A 15,893-nucleotide genomic window follows, 5' to 3' on the forward strand; every position below is an offset into this window, starting at 1 on the left:
TGTTGTTCATACATTGCAATTTGTTGTGTTTATGTTGGCATTCATATATCTGTACAGAGTCTTTGATTAACAAAAGCTTTTTATGTCTAAATTGCATTTGTATATTTAATTGGATGGACGGATGTGAATTGCTAAGAGCTTATATGTTTGTGGTTAAGTGTTATGGCATACCTCCATATATATTATGAGTTCTATTCTACAAGAGGAATCGATTATACTTAACAAATCACACAGGCTTGGAGAACACATGGCATAGACTTTGTATATAACATGGTAAATTTCTGCCACCTAAATATAGCCAGGGTCTAATGCGTGGAAGCACTTTTATAAGAGATGATAATATACTCATTTGGAATCCCAGACATCTGCAGTTTAATGTTCCAAGTACAAGGTAGGTATTGCATAATTTTTCTGCTTCATTTGATCACAAATATGATAAGCAGCTGGTATTTTTCAATAACTACAGAGAAAAATAAAAGTAACATAAACCTGCATAAAATAAAACATTTCAATAAAGATTAGTTATTCAACAAAACATATTCTTTGAATTTCAGAATATTATTTAAAGCGGACATTCTTTTTAAAACAGCCCCTTGTAAGAGCTCTCATGACATGTGGAGGAAATAGAGAAGAAATCTCCTCTACTGAAACCCTTTATTAGCCAAAGATGAGGGTGAATCTGGAGACTTAGATTTACATGGACACTATGCAATGATTTATTTTGGCTTCAAGGACAGTTTCAGGAAAGATAGTACAGTGTTTAAATTAACCCCTTAAGGACGCAGGGTTTTTCGGCTCATTTCTCGCTCTCCAACTTCAAAAATCCATAACTTTTAAATTTTTATGTGTACAGACCTGTGTGAGGGCTTATTTTGTGCGTAACAAATTTTACTTTCCCATAATGTTATTTTAACATGCTGTGTACTGCGAAGCTGACAAAAAATTCCAAATGTGGAAAAATTGAAAAAAAAAATGCACGTGTCACGTTCTTGTGGGCTCAGTTTTTACGACTTTCACTCTTCGCTCCAAATAACATGCCTACTTTATTCTTTGGTTCGGTGCGATCGCGGTGATACCAAATTTATATAGGTTTTATTGTGTTTTAATATATTTTCAAAAATTAAACGAATGTGTACAAAAATGAAAAAAAATTTTTTGCCATCTTCTGACGCTAATAACTTTTTCATACTTTGGTGCACGGAGATGTGTGAGGGGTCATTTTTTTGCAAAATGAGGCGACGTTTTCATTGCTACCATTTTGAGGTCTGTGCGACATTTTGATCATTTTTAATTTCATTTTTTATGTTATGTAAAAAGGTGTAAAAGTCGCATTTCGGACATTTGGGCGCCATTTCCCGCCTCGGATGTCACCACCGCCCGTAACCGTTTTTATATTTTGATAGATCGGGCATTTTGGGACGCAGCGATACCTAATATGTTTGTGATTTTTACTGTTTATTATGTTTTATATCCGTTCTAGGGAAAGGGGGGTGATTTGAATTTTTAATATTTTATTAATTTTTTTTATTTTTTAAACTTTTTTTTTTTCACTATTTTTTAGACATTAACCCTAGATGGTCAGATCGCTCCTACCATATACTGCAATACTTCTGTATTGCAATATATGGCATTTTTGCAGCACATTCATTACAATGAGCCACTGGCTCATTGTAACGAATCTGCAGAAGCCAGATAGCTTCGGATCAAACGAAGACCCGAGGCTACCATGGCAACCAATCGTCGCCCCCCGATGACGTTCGGGGGCGTGGCGATCGCATTAAAGATGGCAAAAACCCCCACCTTTCTATGAAGAGGACTCAGCCAGTGAGCCCTCTTCATACATCCCTTATACCTCTGCGCCGTAGAGCTACGGCGCAGAGCGTTAAGGGGTTAAAGTACTGGGACAAGAACGATGAGCTAAAAAAGGACTTGTCCCCTCTCCCGACATAGCTGGTTAATAAATGCTTGTATTCCTATGAAATAACATTCCTTATATGCCCCTCCCACTAACAGCTCTTCTTCCTCACCACATAGACTGTTGCTCAACCTTATGTCCCTCTCACAGGCAGCTCATCCCCCCCACACAATTTTTTCAAAAGATTCAGTTCAGGTTGGAATATATTCCCTGTTCCAATTGTCCTGAAAATTGGTATATAATAGTCATCTAAAAACATGAATAGGTCCTATCATGTTTTATTTATTTATTTACTAAATTTCTAATTTCTCTTGCCTGCTCCCTTCTCTAACCTCTGGGATAAGTGATAGCAATAGAGAATCAAGTCAGAGTGAAATATTTATGATATGTAGTAAAACGAGCCACAGACATATGACAGTATATCAATGCTTTATATTCTTTTCTTCATTGTATCAACATTTCTTCAAAAATAAGCATAATAAGCAATTAGCATATGTAATAGAAAAGTTCAAAAAACTTTACCAGTCCTAGGTAGTTTCCTTTTGCTCCAGGAGCCGACAAATGAGCTCCTGGAGCAACCTACCTCCTAAACATAGCAAGAGACCGTTTGTTGGCTCAGTGATATAACCAATTTATTACAGAATTTGGCAAGATTATAAATGGAAATTCTTCAAAAAGAAGAAAATTTACTCAGCAAGTTCTGGACTGTTGTCAAGTATGGATGTATAGTCCATATCTTAAAGGGGCTGGCCACTTTTCAATAAACCTTTTCTATAAGACATATCCCTGCATGTATGTGTACCTGTGTCTTTGCCCCTTTTGAAAGCTGCAGACTTTCCCTGTTCTCAGCATGCTGCCCTCAGCATACTCACAGCTTCCTCTCTGTCTCTGCTCCAGGTCTTCCATGTGAGGTCATCCTCTCTCTCCTCACAGTCCATCCACACTCTGGATTATATTTATCACTTCTGGAGTGAGTTTTCCTCACTGAAAGTAAAGGGGACGAATAATATTGCATGCTCCACTTTTCAGTTTATTAATTTTTTACAAAAGTTTAAAATATCCAATAAATTGTGATCCACTTCATAATTGCATTCCATTTGTTGCTGATTTTTCACAAAAAAAATTTAAATTTTATATCTTTATTAGAGATGAGCGAACATACTCGTCCGAGCTTGATGCTCGATCGAGCATTAGCGTACTCGTAACTGCTCGTTGCTCGGACGAGTATTTCGCCCGCTCGAGAAAATGGCAGCTCCCGCCGTTTTGCTTTTTGGCGGCCAGAAACAGAGCCAATCACAAGCCAGGAGACTCTGCACTCCACCCAGCATGACGTGGTACCCTTACACGTAGATAGCAGTGGTTGGCTGGCCAGATCAGGTGACCCTGGGATAGACTAGCCGCTGCCCGCGCTGCTCGGATCATTCTCTGTCTGGATGCCGCTAGGGAGAGAGCTGCTGCTGGTCAGGGAAAGCGTTAGGGTGTTCTATTAGCTTACTGTTAGGCAGGAGTGATTCTACAACAACCCAACAGCCCTTCTTAGGGCTACAATAACGTTATACTTTTTTTTTTTATTTGCTTGTGGCTGGGCTTGCTGGCACTAGTAGTGCAGCTAGTACCATATTGTGAGGAATTAGCAGGGGGACTTGCTACCGTTGTGTTTAGCTCTTAGTGACACACATATCCACCTCAAACACCAAAGTGGGACAATTTATTAGGGGTTTGATTTCAATTAGGCACAGTCTGCCAGTTTCTTTTTATTTTACGTTTATTTTTTTAATAACTCAGTGTCATCTCATCTTGCATAGTAGTGTGCTTTCATACTTGGCTAGAAAATAGCCATAGGAGAATCCAAACGTCTTACTTACGCCTACAGTAGCGTTATATATATTTGATTTCTGGTTGATCTGCTGGTGGCTGTAGTTGCTGCAGTGCATCTACTAGCAAATTGTGAGCAATTTGTAGTGAGACTTGCGGCCACTGTGTTTTGCGCTTAGTGACGCACATATCCATCGCAAAGACCGAAGTGGGAAAATTTATTAGGGCCCAGGGTTGTATTTCAATTAGGCACAGTCTGCCATTTCCTTTTTTATTTTACGTTTATTTTTTTCATAACTCAGCGTCATCTCATCTGGCATAGTAGTGTGCTTTAATACTTGGCTAGAAAATAGCCATAGGAGAATCCAAACGTCTTACTTACGCCTACAGTAGCGTTATATATATTTGATTTCTGGTTGATCTGCTGGTGGCTGTAGTTGCTGCAGTGCATCTACTAGCAAATTGTGAGCAATTTGTAGTGAGACTTGCGACCACTGTGTTTTGCGCTTAGTGACGCACATATCCATCGCAAAGACCGAAGTGGGAAAATTTATTAGGGCCCAGGGTTGTATTTCAATTAGGCACAGTCTGCCATTTCCTTTTTTATTTTACGTTTATTTTTTTCATAACTCAGCGTCATCTCATCTGGCATAGTAGTGTGCTTTAATACTTGGCTAGAAAATAGCCATAGGAGAATCCAAACGTCTTACTTACGCCTACAGTAGCGTTATATATATTTGATTTCTGGTTGATCTGCTGGTGGCTGTAGTTGCTGCAGTGCATCTACTAGCAAATTGTGAGCAATTTGTAGTGAGACTTGCGACCACTGTGTTTTGCGCTTAGTGACGCACATATCCATCGCAAAGACCGAAGTGGGAAAATTTATTAGGGCCCGGGGTTGTATTTCAATTAGGCACAGTCTGCCATTTCCTTTTTTATTTTACGTTTATTTTTTTCATAACTCAGCGTCATCTCATCTGGCATAGTAGTGTGCTTTAATACTTGGCTAGAAAATAGCCATAGGAGAATCCAAACGTCTTACTTACGCCTACAGTAGCGTTATATATATTTGATTTCTGGTTGATCTGCTGGTGGCTGTAGTTGCTGCAGTGCATCTACTAGCAAATTGTGAGCAATTTGTAGTGAGACTTGCGACCACTGTGTTTTGCGCTTAGTGACGCACATATCCATCGCAAAGACCGAAGTGGGAAAATTTATTAGGGCCCGGGGTTGTATTTCAATTAGGCACAGTCTGCCATTTCCTTTTTTATTTTACGTTTATTTTTTTCATAACTCAGCGTCATCTCATCTGGCATAGCAGTGTGCTTTCATACTTGGCTAGAAAATAGCCATAGCAATAGGATAGCATCGTTTGGTTTTAAAAACTAAAAGACACAAAAAAAAAAAAAAACACAAAAAAAAGTTTAAAAAAAAAAATAAAGTTATAACTCTAATTTTCAAAATGTTTAACCCGAGGGCTAGGGGTAGAGGACGAGGGCGGGGACGTGGGCGTCCAACTACTGCAGGGGTCAGAGGCCGTGGTCCTGGGCGGGGTGAGACACCACCTGCTTATGAGGGAGCAGGGGAACGCCGCAGAGCTACGCTCCCTAGGTTCATGTCTGAAGTTACTGGGACTCGTGGTAGAGCACTGTTGAGGCCAGAACAGTGCGAACAGGTGATGTCGTGGATTGCCGACAATGCTTCGAGCAATTTGTCCACCAGTCAGTCTTCCACGCAGTCCACCCATGTCACCGAAATCGGCACTCCTCCAGCTCCTGCACCTCAGCCTCCTCCCCCCCAGTCTGCCCCCTCCCAGCAAAATTTGCCATTTGAACCGGCATACTCTGAGGAACTGTTTTCTGGACCCTTCCCACAGTCACAAACCACTTGTCCGGTTGCTGATGAGCAATTTTCCGATGCCCAGGTTTTCCACCAGTCGCAGTCTGTGGGTGATGATGACCTCGTTGACGTACTGGAAGAAGTGTGTAAAGAGGTGTCCGACGATGAGGAGACACGGTTGTCAGACAGTGGGGAAGTTGTTGTCAGGGCAGGAAGTCCGAGGGGGGAGCAGACTGAGGGATCGGAGGATGATGAGGTGACAGACCCAAGTTGGGTTGAGAGGCCGGGTGAACACAGTGCTTCTGAGACGGAGGAGAGTCCTCGACCAGAACAGGTTGGAAGAGGCAGTGGTGGGGCCAGACGGAGAGGCAGGGCCAGAGCTGGTGCATCAGCGCCAAATGTGTCAACTAGTGAAGCTCCCGTGGCGAGGGCTCCTGCGGCGAGGGCTAGATTTTCAGAAGTCTGGAGGTTCTTTAAGGAAACACCGGATGACCGACGGACTGTGGTGTGCCACATTTGCCAAACCAGGATCAGCAGGGGTTCCACCACTAATAGCTTAACTACCACCAGTATGCGCAGGCATATGAATGCTAAACACCCCACTCAGTGGCAACAAGCGCGTTCACCTCCGGCCGTGCACACCACTGCTCCTTCCCCTGTGTCAGCTGATAGTCAGCCCCCTGCCCAGGACCCTGCCACAAAAACCCCATCGTCGCCTCCACGATCCTCCACAGCATCCACCAGCGTTCAGCTCTCCATACCCCAGACGCTGGAGCGGAAACGCAAATATGGTGCAACCCACCCGCACGCCCAAGCCCTTAATGTGCACATCTCCAGATTGCTAAGCCTGGAGATGCTGCCCTATAGGCTAGTAGAGACCGAGGCCTTTCGCAGCCTCATGGCGGCGGCCGCCCCTCGGTATTCGGTCCCCAGCCGCCACTACTTTTCCCGATGTGCCGTCCCAGCCCTGCACCAGCACGTGTCAGACAACATAATCCGTGCCCTGACCAACGCCGTTTCTGACAAGGTCCACCTGACCACGGACACGTGGACGAGTGCTGCCGGGCAGGGCCACTATATATCGCTGACGGCACATTGGGTTAACTTGGTGGAGGCTGGGACCGAGTCTGACCCTGCGGCTGGTCATATACTGCCAACGCCGAGGATTGCGGGGCCTACCTCGGTCCAGGTGTTTCAGGCCTACTATGCCTCCTCCTCCTCCCACCCCTCCTCCACCTCCTCCTCTGAACTACCATCCGTGGGCATGGCGCCATCAGTCGGTAGCTCTAGGCACAGCAGCAGTGCCGTCGCTAAGCGACAGCAGGCGGTGCTCAAACTGCTGAGCCTAGGCGATAAAAGGCACACCGCCCAAGAACTATTACAGGGCATCACGGCGCAGACTGATCTGTGGCTGGCACCGCTGAACCTGAAGCCAGGCATGGTTGTGTGTGACAACGGCCGTAACCTGGTGGCGGCTCTGCAACTCGGCAGACTGACACATGTGCCATGCCTGGCCCATGTGTTAAATTTGATAGTTCAGCGTTTCCTCAAGACATACCCCAATCTGTCTGATTTGCTCACGAAGGTGCGCCGCATCTGTGCACATTTCAGGAAGTGCAGCACAGATGCTGCCACTCTCAGGGCAGCGCAGCGCCGCCTCCAACTGCCCGCTCACCGACTGTTGTGCGACGTGCCCACGAGGTGGAATTCAACACTGACCATGTTATCCAGAGTTTACCAGCAGCGCCGAGCGATTGTAGACTGCCAGATGTCAACTTCCACCAGAACTGGTAGTCAGGTCAGTCAGCTTCCTCAAGTCTACAATGAGGAGTGGACGTGGATGTCTGATATCTGTCAGGTGCTGAGTAACTTTGAGGAGTCAACACAGATGGTCAGTGGCGATGCCGCCATCATCAGCCTCACCATCCCGCTGCTTGGCCTGTTGAAAAACTCTCTGGTCAGCATGAAGTCGGAAGCTTTGCGCTCCTCACAAGAGACGGGGGAAGAAGATTCCCTTGTTGATAGCCAAAGCACCCTTAGGTCTGTTTCTCAGCGCATATCGGAGGAGGTGGAGGTGGATGAGGATGAGGAGGAAGAGGAGGAGAATGTTGGCGAGACACAACAGGGGACCATTGTTGAGTCCTTCACTGTTGAGCGTGTATGGGCAGAAGAAGAGGAGTTGGAGGAGTTGGAGGAGGAGGAAATGGACAGTCAGGCCAGTGAGGGGAGTGAATTCTTACGCGTTGGTACTCTGGCGCATATGGCAGATTTCATGCTAGGCTGCCTATCCCGTGACCCTCGCGTTCAAAGAATTTATTCCAGCACCGATTACTGGGTGTTCACTCTCCTGGACCCACGGTACAAGCAAAATCTTTCCACTCTCATCCCTGGAGAGGAAAGGAGTGTGAGAATGCATGAATACCAGCAGGCCCTGGTGCACAAGCTGAAACAGTATTTCCCTTCTGACAGCGCTAGCGGCAGAGTGCGTAGTTCTGCGGGACAAGTAGCGAGGGAGAGTAGGCGAGCAGGCAGCTTGTCCAGCACTGGCAAGGGTACGCTTTACAAGGCTTTTGCCAGCTTTATGTCACCCCAGCAAGACACTGTCACCTGTCCCCAGTCTCGGCAGAGTAGGGCTGATCTTTACAGAAAGATGGTGAGGGAGTACGTAGCTGACCATACCATCGTCCTAAATGATCACACAGCTCCCTACAACTACTGGGTTTCAAAGCTGGACATGTGGCAGGAACTGGCGCTGTACGCCTTGGAGGTTCTTGCCTGCCCTGCCGCTAGCGTCTTGTCCGAGCGGGTTTTCAGTGCAGCTGGTGGCATCATCACCGATAAGCGTACACGCCTGTCGACTGACAGCGCTGACAGGCTGACGCTTATCAAGATGAATAAAGCCTGGATTTCTCCTAATTTCCAATCTCCAGCAGGTGAAGGAAGCTCAACCTGAATAATTTATCCACTCCTCCTCCTCCTCATTTTCCTCCTTCTCCTGCTCTTTGTACAGTAAAGCAGAGGAAACTGGCTATTTTTTGACAGGGCCCACTGGCTCTAGCTATAGTACTTTATGCATTTAATTTTTCTGGAGGGCCACCGACCCGGTCCTCTGTTTTAAACAATTTTTGGGAGTGCCACATACAGGCACTCAATCTATTCAATTTTTCTGGAGCTCCACCTACCTGCTCCTCTGGTTTGAAAACTTTTTTGGACTGCCACATACAGGCACTCAATCTATTCCATTTTTCTGGAGGGCCACCTACCTGCTCCTCTGGTTTGAAAACTTTTTTGGACTGCCACATACAGGCACTCAATCTATTCCATTTTTCTGGAGGGCCACCTACCTGCTCCTCTGGTTTGAAAACTTTTTTGGACTGCCACATACAGGCACTCAATCTATTCCATTTTTCTGGAGGGCCACCTACCTGCTCCTCTGGTTTGAAAACTTTTTTGGACTGCCACATACAGGCACTCAATCTATTCCATTTTTCTGGAGGGCCACCTACCTGCTCCTCTGGTTTAAAAACTTTTTTGGACTGCCACATACAGGCACTCAATCTATTCCCTTTTTCTGGAGGGCCACCTACCTGCTCCTCTGGTTTGAAAACTTTTTTGGACTGCCACATACAGGCACTCAATCTATTCCATTTTTCTGGAGGGCCACCTACCTGCTCCTCTGGTTTGAAAACTTTTTTGGACTGCCACATACAGGCACTCAATCTATTCCATTTTTCTGGAGGGCCACCTACCTGCTCCTCTGGTTTAAAAACTTTTTTGGACTGCCACATACAGGCACTCAATCTATTCCATTTTTCTGGAGGGCCACCTACCTGCTCCTCTGGTTTGAAAACTTTTTTGGACTGCCACATACAGGCACTATCCAAATTGAATTGTCTCCATAGCAGCCTCCACACGTTGTCTCCATTGCTACCTCCAAAAGTCGTCCATATAGCTGCCTCCATACATCGTCCCTTTATCAAACGAGGTTTGTCAGGCCGAAATTTGGGTTGTTTTCATGGATTCCACATCAAAGTTGTTAACTTTGTCGCCACCACAAAATACACTGGCAAACTTTTACCAATTACGGATATTATTTCAGCGCTTCTTGCGCATCTGTTTACATTCCCCTCACCCGCCATATCCTAAACTTATAAGAACGCTACTACACTTGATCTTATACAAAAGGTTCTTAGAAGTGCTGTTTGGGGAGTAGCCTAGAGACAGGGGCTTGGATTGGCGAAAGCTCGCCTGGCAGCGGAGCGCCAGCTCCATGCCAAGAACCAACTAACATAGTTTTAACTGCAGCACCTTTAATCTACTACTAGTTCACTGCCTCCATACATGCCCGCCTTATCAAACGTGCTGTGTCAGGCAGAATTTTGGGTTGTTTTCATGGCTTCCACAACAAACTTGTTAACTTTGTCGCCACCCTGCTGTGTAATCCACAAAATATACTGGCAAACTTTTACCATTTACGGATATTATTTCAGCGCTTCTTGCGCATCTGTTTACATTCCCCTCACCCGCCATATCCTAAACTTATAAGAACGCTACTACACTTGATCTTATACAAAAGGTTCTTAGAAGTGCTGTTTGGGGAGTAGCCTAGAGACAGGGGCTTGGATTGGCGAAAGCTCGCCTGGCAGCGGAGCGCCAGCTCCATGCCAAGAACCAACTAACATAGTTTTAACTGCAGCACCTATAATCTACTACTAGTTCACTGCCTCCATACATGCCCGCCTTATCAAACGTGCTGTGTCAGGCAGAATTTTGGGTTGTTTTCATGGCTTCCAAAACAAACTTGTTAACTTTGTCGCCACCCTGCTGTGTAATCCACAAAATATCCTGGCAAACTTTTATCATGTACCGATATTATTTGAGCCCTTCTTGCTCACCTCCTTTGGTTCCTCTCTGCTACCCATTGGTTTGAAGCATGAGTCCATTTAGGGTATGTCGCCATGCCACTCTCTAGCCTTCCGCTGCTGCCGCTGCCTCTGCATGCCGTCCCCTATAGTGTCAGGGTCAATTATTGGATGTTTTAGATGCTATCTAGCTTCATTCTGTCACTCTGTCATGGCCATGCTGTTGCCCATAATTTTGGCATAATGGTGCATTTAAGCAGCCTCAGAGGCATCCATGCATGCTGCCCCTGCTGTTTCCTGTCCATTTCCGTGGTGTTTCCATCCTTTTCTGAGGTTTCCAGGTGTTTGGCCAAGCTTCCCTGTGCAGAGCCTTGGTCCCCTTGAAAAATGCTCGAGTCTCCCATTGACTTCAATGGGGCTCGTTACTCGAAACGAGCACTCGAGCATCGGGAAAAGTTCGTCTCGAATAACGAGTACCCGAGCATTTTAGTGCTCGCTCATCTCTAATCTTTATGTTTGAATCCTGAAATGTGGAAAAAGTTAGAAAAGTTCAAGGGGGTCGAATACTTTTGCAAGGCACTGTAAACAATAGTTAGTGTATGTAAAGCTACCTATAAATTATTGTCTTTTTCTTAACCAGGGACACCTGTCATGAGCTTCTTGGCCACGTTCCATTACTTGCAGATCCAAAGTTTGCCCAATTCTCACAAGAGATTGGCCTTGCCTCACTAGGAGCATCGGATGAAGATGTCCAAAAACTGGCGACGGTAAGTTTGCATCGTAATACTCTTTACGAAAGTTAATTTAAATCTGCTTTCTATATTCCACATGAAAGTAGAGTACTGTAGGTGTATTAATTTGGAGTGTCTGATTTTGGCAAAGATGCAGAGCTCTAAATTAGTGCAAAATTGGTCCGAGGCTTGAGAAAGCACTTTTTGCGTGAAGTGGCCAGTCGCCTTGCCGTGGTGTGCATCCCCTCTGTCCTGGAAATCTTCCTACAATAAAGTTTGTTCCTGCTTTTTATCCTGGTGAGTGCCACTTTGTTTCTCCAATTTTGCATCTGAGTGTGTCTTGGCATTCAGCGTGCACCCCAGGGTTAAGCTTATTATATGTCAGTATAGACATGCAGCGTAGCAGAAACAAGGCTGTGGAGTTTCTTCATTACAAGGCTGCATTTGCTCTTTGACTTACGCTCTAAATTAGTGCATCACAATCCCATAGATGATTATTAGTGGCCAGTTTATTTTTGTTTTTCACAGTTTTCATGTGCATCTTTTAGGCTATCTTCACATGACATACAGTATATGCTTTTCATACATAATACAATACAATGTACATGAATGGGTTTTGTAAGACCCCTTTCAAATTCTGAGGAATCATTGTGAATGTGAGGGTATGATCTGCCTGCCTGCATGTAACATGCAACATTTTTCAATGTCTTACTCCTCTTAAAACTTTCCCCTGTATGTCAGGGGATGATCTTGTTTTTGGTTGAGAGACATTGGCAGTCTTTTAAAAATCACTTTATAAAAATATTCAAATGAGCCGGAGGAGCGCCAAGCTATGTCACCTGAGCACCTCTGGGCTCTACTTCTTGCTAATATATGCCCCCCCACCATGTTCATGGCAGCCTGGTCCTGCCCGCTGATATGCTGACATCATGATTTTTCTGAAGTGTTTTAAAAGAAGGCAGATGTCCTTAGAAATAATAAAAGGGGGTCATCCCCTGAAATGACGGGTAAGTAAGATGGGACTTCAACCATCAATAAATCTGGTAGACATATTTTAAGATGTTTACCAAGAAAATGTTTACATTTTTTATTTGTTACAATTCTACATATAGAATGAAACCAGGATAATATTGCTCCATTTTGTGTGCAGTGGCCAAACTAAGTTACTGCAGCTTTGCACCCATACAAATAAATGGAATCTAAACTGCACTACCATGTTTTGACCATTACAATAAGACTGGAGCTATCTGTTTCCTGGTCCATTGTCTCTTTATCAGATGACAACAGCTAATCTGTTGAGTATCGGTTGTTGGACCCTCACATAGCTGATACTGAGGACATATTCTATGCAAATGTATTCAATCTGAAAAACCTTTTCACAAGATAAATGTGAAATTATTACAGAAAGATGATATAATAAAGGAATTATTAAATTATTACATTTTGAGTTGGCTGAATAGAAATGTTCATAAACTACTACGTACATATAAAAAGAATGAATCACACATTTCATTATCAAAGGCCATGTTTAACATAGCATTTAATAGCTGTGATACATTATTTTTGGTGACTATGAAGGGTATTAGTGCACCTGAAAGGCGGTTATATTGTTTATTATCCAGAAGATTTGTTCCTGTAGTAGTGGTGCTTGAAATATTCTCAGATCCTGAAAAATGACAGGCATGTTATAGCCTAGATGTCTGTCTGAGAGCTACACTGCTCAGTCTCTAAATAGAAATGTATATTACCATCTGTTTCCATTAGGTTCAGATTGAGTTTTCTGATTATGTGATATATTTTGTGTGTGGGAAACAACACGTTTTTCACCTTTTGGAGAGATTGATGAGCTGGTCCCTCGACTCTCTATTACTAAGAGAAAAAACAAACTCATGACTTTTAGTCCCCTCATAGTGTTCGCCTGCTGGAGGGAAATAACTTATGGAAATTGGACTCTTTCTAGAGAGAATACAAGCAATTTTGCAGCGAGCATTATAGAGAATTGCTGTTTACTTATGGAAACATTGAGCTGTGTCACACATGGATTTAGCAATTTGTGGCAATTGTATAAAGGGCGCAATGTGTTGGATTTCAGGTTTCTTTTAGGACATAACATTGCATCAGAATATTAGCATTCTGCCGGCATGAGATCCCTGTGTTATTAGAAAAGCTGATTGTGGACATGAACTTGTCCGCTCACTATTTATTTGTATTTGTTACAGTCTAAAAATTGGGAAATGCATTTCTCTCATTGTGTTTGCAGTTTATGATTTTGTTCTCTCTTATAATAGAGAAAATATATTATGATGGGAGCACATTTAATGGCGCACATTTAGGAAGCCGCTCAGCCTCTAACCTGTTTGGAACCCTTGAAAACTCTTTTCGAATAATTAAAGAGAACCCGTCATGCAGAATAACCCCCCTAAACTAAATATATTTTCATAAACTGCCATTAGAGAGCATTGCCTCTATCCCTTCATTGTCCCTCTACATGCCTGTAAACCTAAGCAATGAGGTCCTAAAGCTGTATGCAAATGACCTGTGAAATGTCCAATGAAGCATTAGCATATTCAAGCTGTCCACTCTATTCATGAGTGGGAGGCACAGCCACACCCCCAGTGCTTGACTGACAGCCTGTATAATGATGTGAGGCTGTATAATGATGTGCTTCCTGGTGCTGGTGGCCACACCCCCTGCAGCCTGTGTGTGCATGTGTGTGTATGTACAGGAGAGATACAGCAGCTCCAGGCAGCCATGTTACAGCAGAACATGTCAGATTCATGTGTAGCTGCTGTCTGTGTCTCTCACCTGTGTATTAGGAGGATGCAGCATGTCAGCAGATGACATACACACACCAGCAATGCTTTACTATACATTACACACAGACATGAGCAGGGGGAGGAGAGGGGAGGGGGAACAGGGGTGACATCACTGCCTCTGACCATGTGACTAGCCTCAATTACATGATAAAAAATAGATGATTTTACAATGAATAATGTATGAAATAACTAGATAAAGGCTGGGATGGGATCCATGTAAGCTGCTCCAACAGGTAGAGGTGACAGGACAAGTGACACAGACCTGATGACAGGTGTCCTTTAAGTTGAGAAAAATCTAAATGAATCTCAGACAACACCAGATTGGAAAAGCATAAGCATGTATACGAGCAACAGGTTTTTTTTTCTGCTAAAGCGGTAATAAAACCTTTTATCAATCTGCACTTGCCAGGCCCACAGCCAATGGAACAGCACTGCTGGAATGTTTCTCTGTATAATCTGACTATTTCCAATTCCCAATACACAGGGTTGTATGATTTTGTAACGGTTGATTCACATTTTATAATGTGAATGTTTGGTCTTTCTAGGACATGACAGATTTGTTTATATGGCATTTCATATTTATCCATAATTGGAAATAGACTCAATGATAGCAGAACTGCTGTCAGCTCTGTCCATGTGCTTTATGCTTTGTGGTTGAATATGCTTTCTACAATGGAAGTAATATGGGATGGGAGACCTACCTTTCTCAATATCACAATTTACATATGTCTAGAAATAGAATAGCATATGTATTCATACATATATCAGTGACGTCTTTGCTGTATTATGCTCAAAATATAATTTGGATATTAGAAACCATTGTATTAAAGGTGTCTGGCAAGAAGTGACTGTGAAATAGTAGCAGCTGTGGATGTGTGTGTATGATAATACAACTAGGCTCAATAAGACTACATGTGTCCAAAATTGTTTTGCTTGTTATTTTCAGGGGCTGAATACATATTTTCATCTAGCCAAAAAGTAGTTTTCTTTGTAAAAATTACCAAACTGTAACCTGTCAGTAAATTATACTTATGCATAGTGTGTAGGAGTTAGAGTACATACATCCAAACAGCGATCCTGGCAAGCTCAGGATTGGGAGGTGGAGGGGTACATGTTCTTCACCCCTCCTCCCTCCATATGTAGATGAGCGGCCATCCAACTCAGTATTGGTGCGGTGTCCCCGGGAGCCATAGAAGTCGATGGGGGCTGTGATCTGGTCATGATAATCTGTAAAATAATAATAAAGCTTTAGTATGTGTATTACATGACTCTTGTATACGTAAGATGTATACCAGGGCAAAGAATGTTACCAGGGCAATGAATGTCAAAAAATCAACATAAAAAAAATTATTAATTTCACAATATATTGCTATTCTTATGAACTCAACAGACCTCAATAAAAACTCATGGATTGCAATGACTCCAATGCATAGGGTCTATTACTTTATAAGACCATGTTGGTTGTGGAAACCCAAAACACTATGGGCGTTGCTTATTATTGGTTTTGCTGGACATTTTCAGCGTTATAGAGTCTTAAGAAAGTCGCATTGAGGTTTTTTGGGACTTTTTACTGCTAAGAAGTCACACAGGACTATTTTCACCACTTCATTTATTTGGTTTACACAAAGAAATGCTGCTAGTGCAATGCCAGATTCATGACTTGCAACTTTTTGGAAAAGTTGCAAAAAATTTGCATAGTCACTCCAGTCCCCTGCTGTCATATGTGCTGGTATGTTTTATGCATTGCAACATTTTAAAAAGAAAAATCCCAGACAGCATTTAGAGCATAAGAACATTATTAATAGGCCAAAGCCACTTTAATGAATCTGACATAAAACAGACATAAAACTGTCCCAAGGAGCCGCTGAATGATTAATAGCACCCTATATGTTGAATGATAAAACACTTTTATATA

At 43.3% G+C, this 15,893-nt stretch overlaps 1 protein-coding gene across 1 annotated transcript in view; it reads left to right on the forward strand.

The window, feature by feature from the left end:
• TPH2 (tryptophan hydroxylase 2) overlaps positions 1 to 15,893 on the forward strand; it is a 210,677-nt gene that overhangs the window by 70,819 nt on the left and 123,965 nt on the right. Inside the window, exon 8 of the mRNA XM_072146721.1 lies at positions 11,072 to 11,198. Coding sequence (XP_072002822.1) covers positions 11,072 to 11,198 — 127 coding nt within the window. The remainder of the gene's footprint in view (positions 1 to 11,071; positions 11,199 to 15,893) is intronic.

This window comes from Engystomops pustulosus, chromosome 4 (genome assembly GCF_040894005.1).
Source record: "Engystomops pustulosus chromosome 4, aEngPut4.maternal, whole genome shotgun sequence".
NCBI lineage: Eukaryota > Metazoa > Chordata > Amphibia > Anura > Leptodactylidae > Engystomops > Engystomops pustulosus.